Source organism: Salvelinus alpinus, chromosome 5, assembly GCF_045679555.1.
Source record: "Salvelinus alpinus chromosome 5, SLU_Salpinus.1, whole genome shotgun sequence".
Classification (NCBI taxonomy): domain Eukaryota; kingdom Metazoa; phylum Chordata; class Actinopteri; order Salmoniformes; family Salmonidae; genus Salvelinus; species Salvelinus alpinus.
Window position 1 is genome coordinate 29,229,702 of NC_092090.1, and position 25,309 is coordinate 29,255,010.

At 44.9% G+C, this 25,309-nt stretch overlaps 1 protein-coding gene across 4 annotated transcripts in view; it reads right to left on the reverse strand.

Moving 5' to 3' along the window:
* The window catches only part of LOC139575861 (tyrosine-protein kinase CSK), a 41,037-nt gene that overhangs the window by 9,746 nt on the left and 5,982 nt on the right, over window positions 1-25,309 (reverse strand). Inside the window, exons 2-3 of one of the 4 annotated variants that reach the window (XM_071401238.1) lie at window positions 6,248-6,615; window positions 3,179-3,273 (exon numbers count right to left, since the gene is read on the reverse strand). In XM_071401238.1, the coding sequence (XP_071257339.1) occupies window positions 3,179-3,193 (15 nt within the window). In that variant the 5' untranslated portion in view covers window positions 3,194-3,273; window positions 6,248-6,615. Of the gene's footprint in view, window positions 1-3,178; window positions 3,274-6,247; window positions 6,616-14,817; window positions 14,893-22,402; window positions 22,528-25,309 lie in introns of those variants that run through there. The other 3 variants (XM_071401239.1, XM_071401240.1, XM_071401237.1) reach the window with 3 other exon arrangements.

Consider the following 25,309-nt stretch of genomic DNA (forward strand, 5'->3'; position numbering starts at 1 on the left):
ACTGCTCTTAAATGCAAGTAAAACTAAATGCATGCTCTTCAACCGATAACTGCCCGCTCGTCTAGCATCACTACTCTGGATGGTTCTGACTTAGAATATGTGGACAATTACAAATACCTAGGTGTCTGGTTAGACTGTAAACTCTCCTTCCAGACTCACATCAAGCATCTCCAATCCAAATCTAGAATCGGCTTCCTATTTCGCAACAAAGCATCCTTCACTCATGCTGCCAAACATACCCTCGTAAAACTGACTATCCTACCGTTCCTAGACTTCGGCGATGTCATTTACAAAATATCCTCCAACACTCTACTCAGCAAATTGGACGTAGTCTATCACAGTGCCATCCGTTTTGTCACCAAAGCCCCATATACTAACCACCACTGTGACCTGTATGCTCTCGTTGGCTGGCCCTCGCTTCATATTCGTCGCCAAACACACTGGCTCCAGGTCATCTATAAGTCGTTGCTGGGTAAAGCCCCGCCGTATCTCAGCTCACTGGTCACCATAGCAGCACCCACCCGTAGCACGCGCTCCAGCAGGTATATTTCACTGGACACACCCAAAGCCAATTCCTCCTTTGGGCGCCTTTCCTTCCAGTTCTCTGCTGCTAATGACTGGAACGAATTGCAAAAATCACTGAAGCTGGAGACTCGTATCTCCCTCACTAACTTTAAGCATCAGCTGTCAGAGCAGCTTACAGTTCATAGCACTAAATATCCCACCCAACTACCTCATCCCCATATTGTTATTTATTTAGCTCCTTTGCACCCCAGTATTTCTACTTGCACATTCATCTTCTGCACATCTATCGCTCGTGTTTAATTGCTAAATTGTAATTATTTCACCACTATGGCCTATTTATTGTCCTATACGCTATTTACAGAGGGGCTATGTACAGGCCACTATGGCTTATTTATTGCCTTACCTCCCTAATCTTACTTAATTTGCACACACTGTATATAGACTTTTCTATTGTGTTATTGACTGTACATTTGTTTATTCCATGTGTAACTGTTGTTTGTGTCGCACTGCTTTGCTTCATCTTGGCCAGGTCGCAGTTGTAAATGAGAACTTGTTCTCAACTGGCCTACCAGGTTAAATAAAGCTACGCTGGTTTGTCCTACACGCTGTTCAGACCATAAAGCATGTGGGACTATTCTCTAGGCATTAACTGAGGCTCCTACGTCTAACCGGTGGTGTTGTAGCAGCAGTGTTGTAAATAACATCTTCACAGGAGTCATGGTTGTATGTTATCAGTTAGAGGCAATGACAGTAAAAAAGCAGCGTGTGTGTGTGTGACAAGGTGCGTCCAAAATGGCACCATATTCCCTGGAGGCTCTGGTCATAAGTAGTGCACTATATAGGGAATAGGGTGGGACGCAGCCACTATCCTCATATAACCTGGTGTATTCCTGAAGCAATGCTCTACGCACAGCTCTGTATGTCTGATATCGTTATCGGGACACACATCCCTCAATCATTTCCTGATAGGAGTCAAAGAGAGACGAGCGTCACAGAGGGAGCGATGTGAGAGTTATGTACTGTTGTGTGCCAAAGATTAAAATAATTTGGGTTGATAAGCAAATGTGAATATGGGGGATGCAAGGGGGTTGTAATCATGCCATGCGGCTGCTGGCAGATGAAAAGCAGAAGCACTAATGTCAGTCAGGAAATATGACACGTCTGAAAGGGGCACGGCACATTAGAATGTGTGTGTAAGTAGGCTGCGTGCGTGCATTAGTGATGCATGGGTTGACTCATAACCTGCAGTCCCTGTGGTTGTATCTGCAGGCGCGTTTAGGGTAATGACATATTGTGCGGATGAGGGGCGGGTGGGTTGAATAAAGAGAAAACAATACCTTCAAAAACAAAAAGTATAATTCTTGTGCAATTTATATCAACAGGCTACACTGGTTCTCTTTCATTATTTTAGGCTGTCAGCCTGAGCTTTAGGGCCCAACTGTACGTGCGTCAAATCGCCTACACGCCAATCACAAAATGCTTTAGGGAACAGGCAGAGAAGGTTGGGAGTTTAATTCAGTAAGAGAAAAGCTGCGAAATGGAAAGCTGAAAATAAAGAGAAGCGAGGGACAGAAAAGTAATGTTTGGGAAAGCATTGGTGACATGGTAAGAGGATGATAGCAGTGTTCTGTGTGATGGCTCTGTACAAATTTGACAGTCACAAGACTGGGGACATCAAATAGGCCTATGGCACATCAAGGGAACTGTAGCCTATTGTTCAGATGGGTTAAATGGAAAATGAAATCTGGACACTATAACATCTCATAGCCTTAATATTAACACCTGCAGAATTAAGCATTTCTTGCAGTAAAATGATAGACCAAATGTAGGCAACATTTTTACTCAGGAACAGGAGTGGAGAAATATGATTTCTTTCTTCCATCTAGAGAATGCAAATGCACAGTTAGATGGCACCTCTACATGCGGTATATTTGTTGGAATCATAAAAGCTGATAGTATTTCAACCACATAAGATTTCAGTTCTGCTTGGGTGCATATTTTATCAGAAACATGTTGGGTCGTTTTCATAGCTTTCTATTTCCTTACAACGGGTCAAACTTTGCACATAAAATCTTCTGTTTTGAGTTTAAAATAAAAAAATCCCCCCACCCGGTCCCTAAACGTCTTCGCTCCGCAAAAGAAGCAGGGATGACAGAACTTTACCGATGTCAACTAGATTGAAGAATTCATTCTATCGAATGAATTTATGACAATATTATGGTGAGCAAGGATATATTTAGTCTTCTAGGGCAGTGATTCTCAACTGGTGGGTGGTTATAAGTGTCCCCAAATAAAACATCTAAAAATCTAATAGCTTATAACATTTATGGAAAAAATAAATAAAAAAATACTCCAGTCTAAATGTAAACGACCATGTAGAAAGTGTGTAGAAATAATAATGAATTTACATTTTTTATAATTTAATCTCAGATGTTACTCTTCAATCACAGTATTTTCAAAATAGAGCTATTAGCAGAACTATTGTGGTCTCAAACCTGTGAGTTTATTAACCATCATCAAGAATATGCGCAAAATGTTATTGGGTCTCTGATTTTCACCTATAGTCAGATGGGTTATTAGCAATTGCGAGCAGGGGTGAAAAAAACAGTTGACTTTCGCACTACTTGCATGTGCAGGTGTGTGTTCCTCTCACCTGGATCCCAGACATGGTAAAGGGGGTGGGGGAGGGAGGGGCAGCGGGTGAGGTGTCCTCAGGCAGGTGTCACTGATCAGCTGGTACCATCAGAGCTGCAGGACAACAGAAGAGAAGATAGTCTATCACCACAATGGAACAGAATGTATGCTCAGCCTGGTAGACAACCAAATGTGGTCTGGTCAGTAAGCAAAAGAGAACCAGATTCAAAATGTTACTCTGCTTAGTTCTGTTAAACAGCTTCAATCTGCAGTTTACTGTATGTCAACTCAGTCGCTGTGAATAAGCTTCACATGCAGAGGAAAAATAGCCTACTGTCACTACCTTGTTTTTCAACCAAGGTGCATGAACACTGGCACAACCTCATCTACTGCAACAGAATATGCTTAATGTGCTGTTATAGACTGCAATAATAGCCTATGTACTAGAATTAGTGAAATATAGGCTTTGCAGACTTTGCAGATAAGCATAGCTAAGCGCTAATAATTGTGCCTCTCCACGGTGACCTTCTGAGCGAGGTGAATGCATGAGATGTGATCCTCCCAAAGGAAATGAAGCCTCCCTCTGCTTGTTGTCCACTGCTCTGATCGCTAAAGCTAAACCCACCACTTTCTCAGCTCATCTGTGTCAGGCAAAGCTCTGTGCTGTGAGAGCTGAATGATCTGTATTGGCTGGAGGTAGCCTACCCTACAGTGTTTCTACCTACAGTAGACAGGCATTTCTGAGAGAGCAGTATGTAGGCTAGGCTACAGTATGCAGGGCTGTAAGAGAGCAGTATGGTCTGTATCAGCTGCATCTAGGCTACAGTAGTGAGCAGTATCAGCTGCATCTAGGCTACAGTAGTGAGCAGTATGATCTGTTTTGGCTGGATCTAGGATATAGTATGCAGGCAGAACACAGCCGATGCCGGGCCTGAAGCGTGTCTCTGTGCTCTGTCCCTGAGGATGAGAAAGAGGAGAGGCCAGAGAAAAGAGGAGGCACACAACAAGGCCATACGGTTCATGCTGCATCAGACAAAGGCACACACAGCATGGTCAATTCACCACAGGAGGGCCAGTACAGTAGCTCACAACCTCATCCACTGCCTCCCTCAACCTCATCCACTGCCTCCCTCAACCTCATCCACTGCCTCCCTCAACCTCATCCACTGCCTCCCTCAACCTCATCCACTGCCTCCCTCAACCTCATCCACTGCCTCCCTCAACCTCATCCACTGCCTCCCTCAACCTCATCCACTGCCTCCCTCAACCTCATCCACTGCCTCCCTCAACCTCATCCACTGCCTCCCTCAACCTCATCCACTGCCTCCCTCAACCTCATCCACTGCCTCTCACTTCAGACCAGCCGAGAACAGAAAGTGAGGGGGAATTGGAAGTGGCCGACTCGTATTTTCCGATGGCTTGGTGTGGTGGTGGGGGGGGTCGGAACTCCATAAATGTACTGTAGAGTTCTAGAACCATTCAATTATGCATGTCTCATCCATACAGCCACTACGATGTATCAATGGCTCACAGCACAGCAGAGCACTGCTAGTCCTATATCCTGTGTTAAAACAGGAAGTTGGCTAATTGCAGACTGCTGCAGATCTGTATGCAAACTGACAGAGCCAAATATAGCAGCTCTGGTCTACCCAGAGGCCACCCACTTTTCTATTTGCCATTCTTAGTGTCAGTCAGTGCAAAGGGAAAGCATCACGCCAAAACCTGTTGTTTCTAAAAATAAATAAGCATCTCTAATCTAGCCTACTTCCATCGTCCTCTAAGAGGGACTGAATATCCTCCTTACTTCAGTGTCAGTCAGCGTATGTGAGTGAAACAGCCATATCATCCATGGCTGCTATAGTGCTGGTGAAAGGAGATGATTCAACACAGAGCCGGTGAGGAAACACAGGCAAGGTTTCTGAACCAAGGTAGGAAGGAGGATTACGTCTGAGAAATGAGCTCAACTCCAGCAGCAGTGCTGACGTACTGAGGTCAAAGACAGATGCTTAGCACCCACTCAGAAAGTCTAGTTCACTGAGGTGCCTACACACACACACAGCCATGTGAGTGATACTCTATACCTCCGAGCGCAATTTTCTCCTTTCCCACTCACTCATCCCTCCATTATTTCAGCTCTCGCAGGCTCCCTGCTGATATCGCTACCATGGAAACCCACAGTGATGTAACACACACTATACAACCATGATAACTACCTCTTCATATAGCAGAACACTCCTTTCTCTGCTGAGTTCAATGAGTCATTAGGTGCTCCATTTAGGCTACGTTCACACTAGGTCTACATCAATCCATTCACACTAGGTCTACATCAAGCCATTCACACTAGGTCTACATCAAGCCATTCACACTAGGTCTACATCAAGCCATTCACACTAGGTCTACATCAAGCCATTCACACTAGGTCTACATCAAGCCATTCACACTAGGTCTACATCAAGCCATTCACACTAGGTCTACATCAAGCCATTCACACTAGGTCTACATCAAGCCATTCACACTAGGTCTACATCAAGCCATTCACACTAGGTCTACATCAAGCCATTCACACTAGGTCTACATCAAGCCATTCACACTAGGTCTACATCAATCCATTCACACTAGGTCTACATCAATCCATTCACACTAGGTCTACATCAATCCATTCACAGAGCCAAGAAATACTGCTGAGAAAGCGACACCGTACTACAGACAACCAGAAATAAACAACATTTTACAAGCACAGTGCTCTGCTGAGCCATCTAGGTGGAAAAACTTTACGCCACTCTCCAGTAAGTGTAAAAAAACAAATTTCTGAAAGGAAAGCCATCAAACCTCTCAGTACTCTTCTCTCTAGCCAGCTAGTGTTGAATGAACACGGACATCGATAGTATCCACAGCAAATCTATTATTTCTACCATGTCATGCTTATGTGTAGTCAACAAGCACTAAGCAAGTAGGTACTGTATATAGGAAACTATGCAGTATTTAGTTTTTTTACGTGTTATTTCTTACATTGGTACCCCAGGTAATCTTAGGGTTTATTACATACAGTCGGGAGGAACTACTGGATATAAGAGCAACGTCAACTCACCATCATTACGACCAGGAATACGACTTTCCCGAAGCGGTTCCTCTGTTTTGCCCACCACCCAGGACAATGGATCGGATCCCAGCCGGCGAACCAAAACAACGTCGCCGTAAAAGGGGCAGACGAAGCGGTCTTCTGGTCAGGCTCCGGAGACGGGCACATCGCGCACCGCTCCCGAGCATACTACTCGCCAATGTCCAGTCTCTTGACAACAAGGTTGATGAAATCCGAGCAAGGGTAGCATTCCAGAGAGACATAAGAGACTAACGTTCTTTGCTTCACGGAAACATGGCTCACTCGAGACACGCTATCGGAGTCGGTACAGCCAGCTGGTTTCTTCACGCATCGCGCCGACAGAAACAAGCATCTTTCTGGTAAGAAGAGGGGTGGGGGGGTATGCCTTATGATTAACGAGACGTGGTATGATCATAACATACCGGAACTCAAGTCCTTCTGTTCACCTGACTTAAAATTCCTCACAATCAAATGTCGACCGCATTATCTACCAATAGAATTCTCCTCGATTATAATCACAGCCGCATATATTCTCCCCCAAGCAGACACATCGACAGCCCTGAACGAAGTTTATTTGACTATGTAAACTGGAAACCACATATCCTGAGGCTGCATTCATTGTAGCTGGGGATTTTAACAAGGCTCATCTGAAAACAAGACTCCCTAAATTCTATCAGCATATCGATTGTGCTACCAGGGCTGGTAAAACCCTAGATCATTGTTATTCTAACTTCCGCAACGCATATAAGGCCCTCCCCCGCCCTCCTTTTGGAAAAGCTGACCATGACTCCATTTTGTTGCTCCCAGCCTACAGACAGAGACTAAAACAGGAAGCTCCCGCGCTCAGGTCCGACCAATCTGATTCCACGCTTCAAGATTGCGTCGATCACGTGGATTTGGATATGTTCCACACTGCGTCAAACAACAACATTGACGAATACGCTGATTCGGTGAGCAAGTTTATTAGCAAGTGCATCGGCGATGTCGTACCCACAGCAACTATTAAAACATTCCCGAACCAGAAACTGTGGATTGATGGCAGCATTCGCACGAAACTGAAAGCGCGAACCACTGCCTTTAACCAGGACAAGGTGACCGGAAACATGACCGAATACAAACAGTGTAGCTATTCCCTCCGCAAGGCAATCAAAGAAGCTAAGCATCAGTATAGAGACAAAGTAGAGTCGCAATTCAACGGCTCAGACACAAGAGGTATGTGGCAGGGTCTACAGTCAATCACGGATTACAAAAAGAAAACCAGCCCCGTCGCGGACCAGGATATCTTGCTCCCAGACAGACTAAACAACTTCTTTGCTCGCATTGAGGACAATACAGTGCCACTGACACGGCCCGCTACCAAAACCTGTGGACTCTCCTTCACTGCAGCGGAAGTGAGTAAAACATTTAAACGTGTCAACCCTCGCAAGGCTGCAGGCCCAGACGGCATCCCAAGCCATGTCCTCAGAGCATGCGCAGACCAGCTGGCTGGTGTGTTTACGGACATATTCAATCAATCCTTATCCCAGTCTGCTGTTCCCACATGCTTCAAGAGGGCCACCATTGTTCCTGTTCCCAAGAAAGCTAAGGTAACTGAGCTAAACGACTACCACCCCGTAGCACTCACTTCCGTCATCATGAAGTGCTTTGAGAGACTAGTCAAGGACCATATCACCTCCACCCTACCTGACACCCTAGACCCACTCCAATTTGCTTTCCGCCCCAATAGGTCCACAGATGACACAATTGCAACCACACTGCACACTGCCCTAACCCATCTGAACAAGAGGAATACCTATGTGAGAATGCTGTTCATCGACTACAGCTCAGCATTTAACACCATAGTACCCTCCAAACTCGTCATCAAGCTCGAGACCCTGGGTCTCGACCCCTCCCTGTGCATCTGGGTACTGGACTTCCTGACGGGCCGCCCCCAGGTGGTGAGGGTAGGTAACATCTCCACCCAGCTGATCCTCAACACTGGGGCCCCACAAGGGTGCGTTCTTAGCCCTCTCCTGTACTCCCTGTTCACCCACGACTGCGTGGCCATGCACGCCTCCAACTCAATCATCGAGTTTGCAGACGACACTACAGTGGTAGGCTTGATTACCAACAACGACGAGACGGCCTACAGGAAGGAGGTGAGGGCCCTCGGAGTGTGGTGTCAGGAAAATAACCTCACACTCAACAAAACAAAGGAGATGATCGTGGACTTCAGGAAACAGCAGAGGGAGCACCACCCTATCCACATCGACGGGACAGTAGTGGAGTAGGTAGAAAGTTAAGTTCCTCTGCGTACACATCACGGAGGAGGCTGAAGAAATTCGGCTTGTCACCAAAAGCACACAAACTTTTACAGATGCACAATCGAGAGTATCCTGTCGGGCTGTATCACCGCCTGGTACGGCAACTGCTCCGCCCACAACCTTAAGACTCTCCAGAGTGTAGTGAGGTCTGCACAACGCATCACCGGGTGCAATCTACCTGTCCTCCAGGACACCCACACCACCCGGTGTCACAGGAAGGCCATAAAGATCATCAAGGAAAACAACCACCCGAGCCACTGCCTGTTCACCCCGCTATCATCCAGAAGGCGAGGTCAGTACAGGTGCATCAAAGCAGGGACCGAGAGACTGAAAAACAGCTTCTATCTCAAGGCCATCAGACTGTTAAACAGCCATCACTAACATTGAGTGGCTGCTGCCAACATACTGACTCAACTCCAGCCACTTTAATAATGGAAAAATTGATGTAATAAATGTATCACTAGCCACTTTAAACAATGCCACTTCATTTAATGTTTACATACCCTACATTACTCATCTCATATGTATATACTGTACTCTATACCATCTACTGCATCTTGCCTATGCCATTCTGTACCATCACTCATTCATATATTTTTATGTACATATTCTTCATCCCTTTACACTTGTGTGTATAAGGTAGTTGTGAAATTTTTAGGTTAGATTACTCGTTGGTTATTACTGCATTGTCGGAACTAGAAGCACAAGCATTTCACTACACTCGCATTAACATCTGCTAAACATGTGTATGTGAGAAATAAAATTTGATTTGTTTGCCAGAAGAGCCTCCCCAGATGGATAGCATTGCTTTGGCTACATGTGAAGTCTTCTTCAGGTGGAGAGAGATTATTCTGCTTGTGCAGTCAGCGTGCTAATCAAATCAAATCAAATCTTATTGCTACGGATTGTTTTCCTGTGCTGGCTGAAGTCTCCATGCCTGCAGCTGGTCGGAAGTGAACAGTAATTCACACTTTCAAAAACAACCACACAATCATGATTATGCCTACAGTATGTAACAACTATGCCAGTGAGAGACAAAGAGTGTCGATATGTGCCACATCGTGAAAATTCTGAGTAGTAAGCTAATGTTTCTCAACAGCATATGCATGACAGGTTGCTCCAGGTAGAAATAGATGGTGCACAGAGGTGAGTTCACATTTCAGAACTCAACTATCTTACATGACCTGAGTGTCTGGCAGTGGTGGTCGGTGCCGTTCTAGATTAGGAAGGACTTCTTTTTTTACTGAGCATGGCCTTATTTCTATTAAAGCATATTGGCTGACTGTCCTTCATATTCCATATCAATGTAATATCAATAGGTTTAGGTTACTAAATGATAATCTAAATTTGCCCTTTACCCATCATGAGGTTGCTACAACGTAGCCTACAAATGAAAGTTCATAACATAGGTGCACAGGTCAAGAGACAAAATTGGAGTAATCAAGGTGAGGAGACATTGACACATTCAATACCGCCTTGAACACTCTTGCCTGCATCTAGCTGATATGGGGTGTAGTCAGTCGAAACAGTTGCAAAATGAAACAAAAACAAGTTTATTGGACAAATTCAGTTAGGTCCCTCCCAATTTAATTCCGTTTGTTTCCATTTAAGAAATATTTTGCAACAGAATTGAATACACCCCTGATTACTGTCACACACAGTTCACTTTCACAGCAGCCAAATACAGCATCATTACTATGCGCGTTGTACTGTATAATTCCTCCTTTCACCTTCGCTTGTAGCCTTCAGAGCACAAAACAACAGCAGTTTGTGACCTGGCACAAATACTTCTCCAAGCCAAACCGTCATACCATAACAAAACTGCTACACAGCCTAAATTTTATTTTATTATATTATTTTTTTTAATCGGTATGCAATATTTTTATCCATGGCAAAAAAAACTACACACTAAGCAGACCAAATTCTTTGGTCCTTTAAAAACCTGCTGTTTGTAAAATAGTGTGTTATAGGTTGGAAAATGACTTTGGATGACAATGTTTCCCTAAAGAAGTTAAATCCACTTAGTTTCCTTGCCACAATACTAATGATATCAAAACTGATATCATCCCAGCCCTAGTTGTAACCATATTAACTTTATAGTCAACCAAATAGAACTTACGTGTTAGTAATCCCACAGACCAATCACACAGTACAGTGTACTACAAGCAGTTACAAGGGCAGGCCCCGGTGGCAAAAAATAAAACCGAAAGCTTACCTTGGCCTCACTTGGAAGAGTTGCAGTGTTGGATAGCCTTAACCAGCTAGCGAACATAAATAGCATTCTTCTCTGTTTGAGTCTGGTTGTTGAGTAGCTTAAATTAATTAACTACTGCCCACAATTTACGCACTGTAGTGCTAGATAGCTATAGCTTATGCTTGCAGTACTAGATTCATTCTCTGATCCTTTGATTGGATGGACAAGATGTTAATTCATACTGCAAGGGGTCTGAGTGGCTGGACGACTTCCTAAAGTCATCATAATTACTGTGAAATTCTACGGAAGGGGATGAGAACCATGAGCCTACTAGTTGTTTTTTAAGTCAATGTACCCAGAGGACAGAAAATAGCTGACTTCCAGCTACACCATGGTGCTACCATAGAGGGTGCTGTTGAGGCTACTGTAGAAATTCTTGCAAAACAGTGTGTTTTAATCAATTATTTGGTGACATGTTGATGTTATGTTGGGAGGAGTTTCATGGTAGGCTCAGAGGTTGCAGGTGTGTTGGTGTGTGCTGGGCCTGTAGCACAGAGTTGCTATTGTAGAGTTTACTGGCAGCAAAGAAAGGTATGGGGAGAAATATGGAAATGTGACATACTAACTATGTAAATACAGAGCAACAGCTCACACTACAGTACACACATTCACAGCTCAGTGGAGTGGTCCGATGTAGACGAGACAAGTGCACAACCAATGACTCAAATGTTTAGTTTCTATTGATTAGCCTAACCACAACAAAAATCACAAGATAGTTGACCTATGTTCTATGAAACATGATGTCATTGCATAGAGTATGGAAGTCACAAGTGCTATGCACACAAGTGAGATATCATTAGTCTCTTTGCACAGAGGCATAGTGTAAACAATCCTATGGTGAAAAGCACAGTAAGTCTAGTGTCATGACTTGTGTCCTCACAGCATCTACTTTCTACTAGCCTTAGCCTAACTGAGTGAGGAGAACTGAACATGGACCCTCCCCTGCAGAGTGGAAGTTTGAGGTATTGGTGCTCTGTTTGGAGTGTTGGTGGTTATAAAGTAGGGCTCAGACAGACTGTATCTGGCGGCTAAATTGCTGAAGTCAGACAAGGCCCAGCTGTCACGGTGTTGTCTGCTGCCGCTCTCCTACAGTCCCTAGCAGCAGGAACCAGGAAGTGGGCTACAATTAGTGCTAGCGCAGTGAGACACGATGTGCCCTGAGATAGAGCAGCCTGGCTCCCTGAGTCTAAAAAGCCCTTCTGTTCTTTTCATCTGTCTGCCCTAATCCTGTGTCCCGGTGCCCCAGCAGCACTGCAGAGCAGAGAGAACAGACAAATGGCACAACGTGGGCTCATGAGTCACATGGCACTTCCACGACAGGACCAGGTCAGCACCCCTACCACAGAGAAGACAGACAGGTGACTCCGAATATCTCACATGGCAATTTCTCTGGCAAAATAGTGTTTTAAATGCTGTCCCCATTACACCATTCAGTGCTGGCGAGCTTCCCTCAGGCTAGGTGTTTGTCAACATCTACATAAAAAGGCACCACAAGGGACACACTATACTAACAATTGGGTTAGTTTCCATCCAAAAATAGAATACACAAGCCTTTGATTGTGGGGAATACACAAAGCTAAAAAGTGGAACAAGTGCAACAGTGAGAAGAGAATGATTATATTTGAGTGAAGTGATCAGCCTAGATCTGGATTCCTCTGTTCAAGACGAACAGAGTCGATACGATATGTTTTGCAATTAAATAGTGCGATTTGATATCCAAACATATTGTTCACTGCTGCAGAGAAACCAGATACAACGTTTTGATCTGTCATGGAAATACAAGTGCTAAAAAGATGTTGGTTCCCCATTTTAAAATAATATGGAGAACAAGCTACAGGATTCAACACATAGTTTGAGGAGGTACAGCCGACTAGCTTTACCTAGCGAAAAAAATCAAATATATATTTTATACAGTTGAAGTTAGAAGTTAACATACACTTAGGTTGGAGTCATTAAAACTCGTTTTTCAACCACTCTTTCTTGTTAACAAACTATAGTTTTGGCAAGTCGGTTTGGACATCTACTTTGTGCATGACAAGTAATTTTTCCAACAATTGTTTACAGACAGATTATTTCACTGTATCACAATTCCAGTGGGGTCAGAAGTTTACATAAACTAAGTTGACTGTGCCTTTAAACAGCTTGGAAAATTCCAGGAAATTATGTCATGGCTTTAGAAGCTTCTGATAGGCTAATTGACATCATTTGAGTCAATTGCAGGTGTACCTGTGGATACATTTCAAGACATACCTTCAAACTCAGTGCCTCTTTGCTTGACATCATGGGAAAATCAAAAGAAATCAGCCAAGACCTCAGAAAAAAATTTGTAGACCTCCACAAGGCTGGTTCATCCTTGGGAGCAATTTCCAAACAACTGAAGGTACCACGTTCATCTGTACAAACAATAATACGCAAGTATAAACACCATGGAACCACGCAGCTGTCATACCGCTCAGGAATGAGACGCGTTCTGTCTCCTAGAGATGAACGTACTTTGGTACGAAAGGGAATATCAATCCCAGAACAGCAGCAAAGGACCTTGTGAAGATGCTGGAGGAAGCAGGTACAAAAGTGTCTATATCCACAGTAAAACGAGACCTATATCGACATAACCTGAAAGGCGGCTCAGCAAGGAAGAAGCCACTGCTCCAAAACCGCCATAAAAAAGCCAGACTACGGTTTGCAACTGTACTTGGGGACAAAGATCGTACTTTTTGGAGAAATGTCCTCTGGTCTGATGAAACAAAAATAGAACTGTTTGGTCATAATGACCATCGTTATGTTTGGAGGAAAAAGGGGGTTGCTTGCAAGCCGAAGAACATCATCCCAACCGTGAAGCACGGGGGTGGCAGCATCATGTTGTGGGTGTGCGTTGCTGCAGGAGGGACTGGTGCACTTCACAAAATAGATGGCATCATGAGGAAGAAAATGATGTGGATATATTGAAGCAACATCTCAAGACATCAGTCAGGAAGCTAAAGCTTGGTCGCAAATGGGTCTTCCAAATGGACAATGACCCCAAGCATACTTCCAAAGTTGTGGCAAAATGGCTTAAGGACTAAGTCAAGCTATTGGAGTGGCCATCACAAAGCTCTGACCTCAATCCTATAGAACATTTGTGGGCAGAACTGAAAAAGCATGTGTGAGCAAGGAGGCCTACAAACCTGACTCAGTTACACCAGCTCTGTCAGGAGGAATGGGCCAAAATTCACCCAACTTATTGTGGGAAGCTTGTGGAAGGCTACCCGAAACATTTGACCCAAGTTAAACAATTTAAAAAGGCAATGCTACCAAATACTAATTGAGTATATGTAAACTTCTGACCCACTGGGAATGTGATGAAAGAAATAAAGGCTGAAATAAATCATTCTCTCTACTATTATTCTGACATTTCACATTCTTAAAATAAAGTGGTGATCCTAACTGACCTAAGAGAGGGAATTTTTACTAGGATAAAATGTCAGGAATTGTGAGAAACTGAGTTTAAATGTATTTGGCTAAGGTGTATGTAAACTTCGACATCAACTGTACACACACACTTGGAGTCAAACTATCAATATAATCCAACATTGTGATGTGCAACTGTATATCAATCCCCCCGTCCCTAATAAATTACCCATCCTCTTTTCCATTTGTAGAAAAACATGGTGTAGAGTGAGTGTGTCAGAAAGTCTCACATGAAAGACAGGAAGGCAGCAGTACGCACTTGAGTATAGTACAGTATGTCATGCAGAAGACATGGAGGGTGTTGATCTGAGTGAATGTGTTGCCTATTTTGACAGCATAGTAATAGAAGGTGAAAGGCAGCAAGAATCCCCTTCCCTTCAGAAGCTGCTGTTAGCAGCAGAGCCACATTAGCTCTAGTAGCTGTGGTCTCAATCTCAGCACAGCAGGCAATTTGGTAATCTCATGCTATTTATAGCCTCTGCATATCCAGGCAAAGTGAGACTGCATTCACTTTCATAATTGCATACATTAGGTGTGTGTGTGTGTGTACATACGTATGAGGGGATTCTCTCCACCCACAGGATGTCAGAGATGCCACAAAGGAAATTCTGGGGAAGGTGAGCAGACAGCTAGAAAAAAGAGGGAGGGGGGGGTAGAACCCCTAGTTGTCAAGCAGCATGGAGGCAGAGGGGAGGAGTGGATTGGAGTGATGAAGGAGTCCCTTGAACAGAGACAAATAGAGGCAGAAGGAGCTTGAACCATGAAAGCGGATTTGGGAGGCTGAGACCGTGTGAGAGTGAGTGAGAGTGTGAGCGAGTGAGAGAGAAATGACTGTGCTCAGTCCTGACAGCAGGTTACCGGCACTAGCAGCCAAATAGACTGCTTCTCTGTGTGTTTAAGACACTGCTGCAGTCTGCCTGCCTCAGTCAACGTGCCTCATTGCACTGCACAGCTCCCCACTCCATCTACAGGAGAAGCCAGAGTAATAGGTGACAAAGAGCCTCATCACACACAGCAATGAGAGGGTTCAGCAGAGCAGGGTCCTGGTACAACAACGCAAATCACTCATCTCCAACTGACAGACTGTGGCAGGGGAGAGTGAGGGAAGAAGAGTGACAGGAAATACAGAGGAGAGAACAGAGGAAGTGAGGAAGACGTACAGAGAAGAGAGGTTGTGGGGTGAAGGGCTGTCCCGTGCTGCTGTGGTAAAGGCTTCAGGTAGTGAGTGCATACATTGTTCTACTTTTCCGTACTGGTCCCGTGGGAGTTGTTTCACTTGGACACTAAACATGAATAATGGAGCCACACCCCGCGGCCATCAGACTCTACTGTACACCAGCCAGCACTGCGAATAATCACACACACACACAGCTAGCCTGTGAATAATAAAACACAGACTTACATTAGCACCCTCCACAGAGACTCACATGCAAGCTCACACAGAGAGTGGAATTGAATTCTCTTCCTCATACATCCTCTAAAGATATAGGCTAGGCCCCTGATGAGACAAAAAAGGCAATTGTGGTAGGCTACAATTCATGAATATCTTCTGATATTATCTTTGTCTCACAGAAAGAGATTGTCAATAAAGATATTCAACAAATGAAAAGCAGAATAAATAAACAGCCTTCATTTTAATGAAGGCAACAAATTCTTGACAGGGAAATGAAAATGGTCATATGGTGCAGACATTAGGGTTTAGTGAGTGCAAGACTGCAAGTCCTCAAGCTCCAGGTCAGGACAGTGTGCTGAAGTGTGTTATAGCTCCTCTAGTCTCTACATATGGCCTAGATTCACACAGCCCACATCAAGTCAGATCACACTCAACATACTGTCACACAGCCAGAAAGACACACACAAAAGATGTAGCCAGAACAGACACGCTGGCATCATATACTTTTATATTCAGTTATTTTCTTAACGACTTTGTATGAGCGGAGCTGTTTAGAGCTCATCTCAGAGGCAAACCATTCATCATTACTGATATAAAGAATCCTTCTCTCAATGACATTATTATACCACACAGGGCTGCATGCTGTCTCCCTCTCTCACATAGGTGCCAAGACGCCAAGCAACGTGTGGACAAGTCTTCATTAGAATCTCGCAGATGTCTCAATGCTCAAGGGTGTGAAGACAGGAAGGGTTGGAGAAAACTTAAAACATGTCCAACAGTGGTAAAATTAAAGCCATCTTATCCTACGTCCACTGACTGCATTATAAAGTGACTAGAGTGGCAGGCAGAATTGATCCCATTAAGAGGAGTGTGCAGAGAGAAGAGGGATAGGTTACATGAGAGATTCCCCTGATAGGCTGAGAAATGGAGTGTGTGCTGCACCAAGAGGCCTCTTTTTGTCTGACCTGCATAAAAAGAGGCCGTCAGAGATAAGAGGTGTGTGTGCCTGAAAATCTATGAGATCATAGGCCTAGTGAGAGATGCTTAGAGAGGATTTCTGCAAAGTAAACTGCAAATGCTTGCAGAGGCAGCAGTTGCAGGGAGCCCTGTGGAGCAGAGAGCATAGAGACAAGGCCAACTTGTTGTTTATGACTGAACAATAGCCTCACATACTGTGGGTGAAGATAACCTCATGCACAAACACTGGTCCAGACTTAAACTCAACATAAATACAGGCCATTGGCATTTCCATGTCTATGATGGAACCATAGCTAGACTGTTGTTAGCTATGTGCTTTGCAATGCATGACAGCTCAAGACAAAGCATTGCGGTTAGATCAAATTAGTCACATACACATGGTTAGCAGATGTTATTGCGAGTGTAGCGAAATGCTTATGCTTCTAGATCCGACAGTGCAGCAGTATCTAACAGGTCATATCTACCAGGTAATATCAACAATTCCACAACAAAACCTAATACACACAATCTAGTAAAGGAATGGGATAAGAATATAAAATATATGGACGAGCAGTGACAGATCGGCTAAGATGCAATAGATAGTGTAGGATACAGTATATACAAGATATGTAAACATTCTTAAAGTGGCGTTATTAAAGTGACTAGTGTTCCATTTATTAAAGAGGCCAATGATATTAAGTCTAAGTAGGCAGCTGCCTCTCTGTGCTAATGATGGCTGTTTAACAATCTGATGGCCTTGAGATTGAATAACAGCTTCTCTCTCTCTGTCCCAGCTTTGATGCATCTGTACTGACCTCGCCTTCCGGATGGTAGCGGGGTGAACAGGCAGTGGCTCGGGTGGTTATTGTCCTTGATGATCTTTTTTGCCTTCCTGTGACATCGGGTGTTGAAGGTGTCCTGGAGGGCAGGTAGTTTGCTCCTGGGGATTCGTTGTGCAGACCTCACTACCCTCTGGAGAGCCTTACGGTTGTGGGCGGTGCAGTTGCCGTACCAGGCGGTGATACAGCCCGACAGGATGCTCTCAATTGTGCAGCTAAAAAAGTTAGTGAGGGTTCTCAGTGACAAGCCTCCTGAGGATGAAGAGGCGCCGCTGCGCCTTCTTCACCACACTGTGTGCGTGTGGACCATTTCTGTTTGTCGGTGATATGTACACCGAGGAACTTGGAAGCTTTCCACCTTCTCCACTGTGGTCCCGCCGATGTGGACAGGGGGGTGCTCCCTTTGAGGTTTCCTGAAGTCCACGATCTATTTTGTTTTACCGACATTGAGTGAGGTTATTTTAATGACACCACACTCCGAGTGCCCTCACCTCCTCCCTGTAGGCGGTCTCGTCGTTGTTGGTAATCAGGCCTACTACTGTAGTGTCGTCTGCAAACTTGATGATTGAGTTGGGAGGCATGCATGGCCACGTAATCATGGGTGAACAGGGAGTACAGGAGGGGGCTGAGAATGCGCCCTTGTGGGGCCCCAGTGTTGAGGATAAGAGAAGTGGAGGTGTTGTTTCCTACCTTCACCAACTGGGGGCGGCCCGTCAGAAAGTCCAGGGTCGAGAACCAGGGTCTCAAGCTTAATGATGAGTGGAGGATACTATGGTGTTGAATGCTGAGCTGTAGTCAATGAACAGCATTCTTACATAGATATTCCTCTTGTCCAGATGGGATAGGGCAGTGTGCGTGTAATGGCGATTGCATCATCTGTGGACCTATTGGGGCGGTAAGCAAATTGAAATGGGTCGAGGGTGACAGGTAGGGTGGCGGTGATATGATCCTTGAATAGTTTCTCAAAGCACTTCATGATGACAGAAGTGAGTGTTATGAGGCGAAAGTCATATATCTCTACTACTCTCTCCCCTCTTTTCAAACATAAACAAACGGAACAAAACGGGATGGGCTCCTACCTGAATAGAAACTAGTTTTCAGGGCAAAACATTTAACTGTTTGGACAAACGATAACACCCCAGCCAGGTCAGGCCCAGCAGATGTCAAAGTCCAGGGAAACATGAGCCATGGAGCGGGAGCAAAGAGTAGCATCGCATGGCAGAGGTTAGGGTGCTGGTAACCCTAGCCTACACAAATGTAGGATTCATTTAGGATAACCCTAAATCACAATATTGATCCATAGGTGAACGGGATCTGGGTACATCCCACTGTGAGGACCTCTAATGCACTGTTCCATCTGAAACCATTCAACTAAGCTACATGAAGGCAGGAGCTACTCCTGAAGCATTTAAACACAAAATCTCACTGCCGATTGGTACTTATGACACTAGGAGGCCGTTCCTTCTCTTGCTAGAACAAAAGTGGTACCACCTGCTGCGTGCCGACCCGATAGCAACGAACCTACGGATTCTACTTTTAGGATCGTAATGCTCGTCAGTGGCTAACAACTTGACGTTTGTGCTCTTTGATTGGCTCAAACTCCACATGGAAAGCCAAAATTAAATTAATTAATTTAAAAAAGGGCATTTTCACCGTACATCTACAGATGAGCCAGTCACACTTAATATGCAATGTAGGCCATAGGACGGTAGCTAGCTAAGTGCACAGACGCAATGCACAAAACACTATCTACTTCCTCCAAGCTAGCTAACCACTGTAGCTAGTATTGACATAATCAAATCACAATGGATTAGCTAGTTTCTATTAAAAACGTCTGCCCGTGTTAGCTAGCTACGGACACTGCACTGTTGTGCTAGCTAGTGAATATGCTAACATTAGCTAGTTATCTAAACATTCGGCTTATGGGCTGGCAGTGGCAGTATGGGATTATGGAGAAAAAAAAGCAACATTAGCGCAGATAGCTTGGAATCTAGACCATAAACACGGATAGGCATTGCCAAACAACGCTACTGCAACCTTCTGGTTTAGAGTATTTAAACAAGGCTGAGTGGCTGACGAATTCCAAGGTCTTTGCTGTGTGAACACAAAAAAGGGATTGACCGCCGACACTGTTCAGAGGTGCTAAGTACTGTCGGCAGGTAAACGTTTGACAATCCTACCAGTGTGTGAGCTTTAATACTCACCCAAACTCTACCCGAGTCCCTGCCTCACCACAATGAGGTTAATGCTGCAAAACAAACCAACCAACACCTAACAGGGTCAGAACATGCAGACTGATTGTCTGGTACATAACATTCCCCAGAGGCTCAGAGGAGTTGGTTGGGGAGGAACTAGCGATGGCAGGGGTTTATTTCCCCCAAAGCTGACCCTGATATAGTAACGCAAAGGCCTGGAGAGATGCAGCAGCTAGGCAGCCTGTCAGCAGAATGGTGTGTGTGTAAAGAGCAGCGCAGCACTGTTCAGACTGGACATCAGCTCTCCATGCCAGCTAGGTGGCGTGTCCAATAACATACATAAACCACTACAAGAGCAGTGTCTGACAGTAGCTTCAGGAAATGAGTTGACTATCTTAGACACAGGAAACTGAATTGGCATACTCAAAATTGAAGACGTTCCAGGAGTTGAGTGTGAAGTAGTAACAATTACTGCAAATAGTAATTATAGCTATTTATGCAGTGTTAATGACACTGCTAGTTGACACTCAGTACCCCAGTCAAGGACTGGAGAGCTTTGAGAGAATTAAACTAGTGCTGCTTGTCTTAGTAATAAGGGTGATAACACAACATGGCTGTACAGTGGAAGGCTTTCACAAAGAACATGACCAGCCCCCCACCATAGCAGAGTAGTCTGAAAGATAGATACTGCAGACAAGCACATCACTAAGCATGCTCAGACTACCAGAGCAATCATCCTCCTTTACTATCAATCAATAGCTGATGCAAGTTCCTCTCGTTTTCCAGAAACCGTTCTCATGTCTGAGCTCTTGTCTTGGTACATCCTGATTGGCCAGCTAGCCCTTGGATGAGGGCTGCCTTTGGCCTGATTGAACTGCTGCTGAGTCAAACGTGCTACATCAAGTTCAGAGGTGACTTGCAAGCTGATAAAATCATTGAAATCATCTGCTTTCAGGAAGTAAACCTAGCCTATAACCTGCATAATTATCAAAGAGCTCAAAGAGGGTGTCAGGTAAAACTGTTAAGAGTTCATAAATCTGTCTACTGATCCATTGTTGAGAATTCCTCTGTCTTTGATGCTGGTTGTTATTTGAAGTTAGCTTGTACAAGTTGGCCTAAATTCCATCAAACAGCAGATGAAAGTAGATGGCTTCCCCACTGAGACAGATGTATCATCTAGGACTTATTCCGTGTTCCATACAAACAGGTCAGTCTCAACAACAACAGTATAGTTAGGCTATATGAGTCTACCCCCCACGGCCCCATCAGTTACATAACAACCAACATCATTTTCTCTCCCTTTCATTGAGGTCTCAAAATCCAAAGTTAGGCATCTACAATAGAGCTGCTCCTAGGGAAGTGCGGGGAAAGCAGGGAAACCACAGGCTAAAATACAGGACAGGCAAGCAGCATACATCTCTTCACAACACTTCCGGCTAACTAGGTGACCACAGGGCCAGCACAACCTCAGCCCTGTGTGGACAAGACAATGAGGGTCACATATTAATACCACATCCCCCAACAGAAATAGGCCAAACAGGCAAAGCCCCTCAATATGGCTGACGTGCAGGCTAGGCCTAGCTACTGACATGACATTTCTATGATATGCCCGCTCCCAGATCAAATGCCATGATCAGAGTCTATGATGCCAAACAACGGTCAGTCCGTCATCCACCATCAATTTAACAGCCAGTCAGGTTAGCCAGCCACAGCCAGTCAGGTTAGCCAGCCACAGCCAGTCAGGTTAGCCAGCCACAGCCAGTCAGGTTAGCCAGCCACAGCCAGTCAGCCACAGCCAGTCAGGTTAGTCATCCACAGCCAGTCAGGTTAGCCAGCCACAGCCAGTCAAATATGTAACAGTGTCTTGATGTGAGCTCTTCTGCATGGCTCAGTCTGGAGGAGGAAGTGACCTTCTGTTCCCATCGGCGCAACATTTATCTTTTGCTCATTAATTCAAATCAGCTCCCACAAACACAAAACCCTGACTGATGCCTTCCAAAGCCCAACATTTGAATAATTAACCATGGCCACCTGACCGTTCACACAACAGGGGGTTGTGCAATGGTGTTCTAAAAGCGGTTGAAAACATAGGAGTAAGGCAACAAGGGATAGATGGCATTCAGTGACTGAGCTTCAATCACCTCTCCTATAAATCTGTGTCTACTATATTGAGCTGTGGAATGTCTCTCGGTGCTGTCTTTAAAGCATCACTTCCTGTTGAGAGTGATTACTGAGATAAAAAAAGGTTTGGGTTGCAGCAGGTCTCAGACATGGCAGGCAGCGCTGCTGTCGGCTTGTCAAGTTAACAATGTCACCCTTCTCGGTGACACACACTGCGGTTGACCTGGGAAGGCAACAGTTACTGAAAGTAGTGGTGTGAATGTGATTCTTAGTCAGTAAACCTGTGTGTGTGTGTTAAAACGATAACCACATTCTACCAAAATCTGTGTAGAACCTTTTATAGAAGTAAAGAAGATGTGTGCTTTTACACACCAACGCAAACACTCAATCACACAAATAGCACCTTAGGCAGTTATTCTAATCTGGGTTTTGGGTCAGATTGGTGTAAAATGATTCTCATCAAGGAGTGAGTGTCTCACTGGGTATCAGTGTGTTTGTGTCAGGCCAGCAGCTGTGCTCTCCTTAGAAGTGTGAGGATCCCTGTGGCTGTCCAGCAGGCCCAGTAGCAGGAAATACATGCCCCTCTCAAGGAGCAGCCTGCCTGGCCAGCCGCTGCCCAGATGGAGATGCTCACCCACTGTGTTTGTGCCTCAGACCTCCACCACAATGCCCCCATTCTGCTGGGCGGTAGGCAGGGCCGGAGGGGTCTCGCCCTCCCTGTGGGCCCCAACACACTGCTCCTTCCTTCCACAGCTGCTGGACAGAGAAGGAGACATAGGAGCAACAGAGGAAAAGAGAGAGCAGGGCTAATATGGCTCTCTGCCACCTCTACTCCCATGTTACATAGAGACCACAGTGACAGGGTTGTTTTAATGACATAGAATAATATGAAGCTGAATGGCTACAAGGCCACACAAATAATTAGTGCATTGCAGCACACTTATGTTGGTGCTACTAAAACGTGTTATGTTAGTATGACATCGTTCTGATTGGATAACTTAAACTGATCCTAGCATGATCCACCACATACAGAAGCCAGGGGTCAGAGTGCATGTCAACAAACACCATCTAGGCCTAGGCTACTTCTCTCGCCATCTTACTGCTAGATATTCAAGAAACAGAATGTAACTCAAATGCATGCCCCTGAAGTGCCTTGTTGAACGAGACAGCCGGGGGTGTGCGGCAATTTCTTTCCTTCCCAGCCTCTAACAACCCGCACAGGCACCGCTCAGACACACACACAACTAACCAACTCATTAACATCAAAACTACATTTCTCCTCTAAAAACAACTATGCCAAGCCAACTTAAACTGACTGAGGATGATGGAGGTAAAAGCAAATAAAAACAGGAACATCTAGGTACGCTAGTCTAGTGCCCACCAGATCATCTTAATGCCATTTTCAATTGAGGACTACACAAATCTACAAATGAAAACCAACATGCATTCCAGAGAGAAAAAAAAAAAACATTTGGGAGGAGAAAGAAAGAAATAGAAGGTGTCAACTGTTTAAAGGTCAGGGTCCTTGCCCTGTTGGACAGGCTTAAGATGTCTAATGAGTGGGGGGCGCTAGAGAGCGTGCTATGGAGTAGACGTGCATTGCTAGAGCTCCGCTCAATTTTGAAACAAATTAATATTTATCTTAACCTCTCACAACCTATAACTTCAAACAAATATGAAAAAAGGAAAAGGCAACAAAAAAGGGGGCGCTAAACAAGATAATTGGAATGAGATAGACAACGAACCAATTTCAACGTCGCCGACCCACGAGGAGCTAGCTGAAGAGGCTAGCTTCCAAGAGTTCCCCACAGAACCTACTCAAAGTGACATACTGGCTGCCATAAACGCACTAAGCAAGAAGGTGGACACAAGGTTGGCTGATATCTCAAAGAGTATTGGGACTTTGGCCGAAACTGTGAAGGCAACTAAGGGAAGGGTGCACGAGGTTGAGCAGACGACAATCGATCACGAGGCCAGGCTACAGGACATAGAGAAACAGTGCGCAACGTTCAAAAATGACAACAAAACCCTGAAGGCCCGACTGGAAATGCTCGAGTCGCATTCAAGACGCCAGAACATCCGAATATGTGGGATCCAGGAGGACACTGAGAAAGGGAAACCCACTGAATTTGTCTCGGAGCTGATACCGGCATTGCTGGGGAGTGAACACTTCAAAACGGCCATCCTGATCGACCGCGCACACAGAGCACAGGCAACGAAGCCGGCCAAGGGCGGGCCACCAAGGCCATTCATTGTAAGGCTGCACTATCCCCACACCAGGGATCTCATCCTCAAGCTGGCTAGTCAAAAGTTCCCCCTTAACTACAACGGAGCCAGGGTGTCTTTCTACCCAGATCTTACCTTGGAGGTGAGGAACCAACGGAAAGAGTATGATGAGGTACGCAACAAATGCAGGGCGGCCAACATCCGATATGGATTCCTCTTCCCAGCCCGGTTTAAGGTGACAGTCGAGGGATCAACACGTACGTTTGACAACGCAAAAGAGGCCGATCTGTTCTTGACAAGCAAGCTCCCCGGCTGAGGATACAGAACGGCTGTGCCAGCAGGCTAAATGGCCAAATACAGGCCAGGAATGTGTGTGAATTGAATTTCCGGCCTATGTCTTTTCGATCAGAAGATCAGAAATTGGGACTTATATGATAGGTGAGATGTTGTGGCTAATATAGCATTGTTTGGCATGTCATGTTTTAACGCCACTCACCCCCTAACGTGAGAGTTAAGTTAAGTGTTATTTAATATTAGTTTATATGCGGAGCATCTATAGACGACGAGTTAGTTCAAGCTTTATGTCTAGACACCCTAAGGTTTGTGTGTTAGTCAAGGAGCGCTTCGTTTGGGGAAGTCACTCAGTAAAGGGACGGGTGGAGGGACGGGAGGGGGGATGGGGTCTGTGTTTTATGTTCACGTTTATTAGTACAGGTGGCATGACAAGCTCCCGCACGGCGGGACGTTTTTCTTCAGGGTTTTGTTTGACAGCAGCAATTTGCTTTAAAATAAGAAATGCCACATAGTGACCGAGCACAGAGTAGACCAGGTGGAATAAAGATAGTCAGCTGGAACTGTAATGGATTAGGGCATGTCGTGAAACGAGCTAAGGTTTTTTCTCATCTTAAATCACTGGGTGCTGACATAGTGCTTCTTCAAGAAACTCATATTAAACGCTCCGTGCAGGCCAAGCTACGAGTCGGCTGGATCGGTCAGATATACCAGTCTAACTTTGATGCAAAAGCGAGAGGGGTAGCAATCCTGATAAGGAAAAACATTCCTTTTGTTTACTCAACCTCGATTTCAGATCCTAATGGTCGGTATATTATTGTGGCTGGTACACTGAATTCAAAACCAATAACCTTGGTCAATTTATATGGACCCAACTTCGATGATCCATTATTTTTTCAAAGGGTATTTAAGGCCATACCAAATATCTCGGATACAAGTGTTATTGTTGGAGGTGACTTTAACTGTACGTTAGATCCTCTTTTAGATAAACAGCTATCAAGGTCACTTCAACAATCAAATGCCA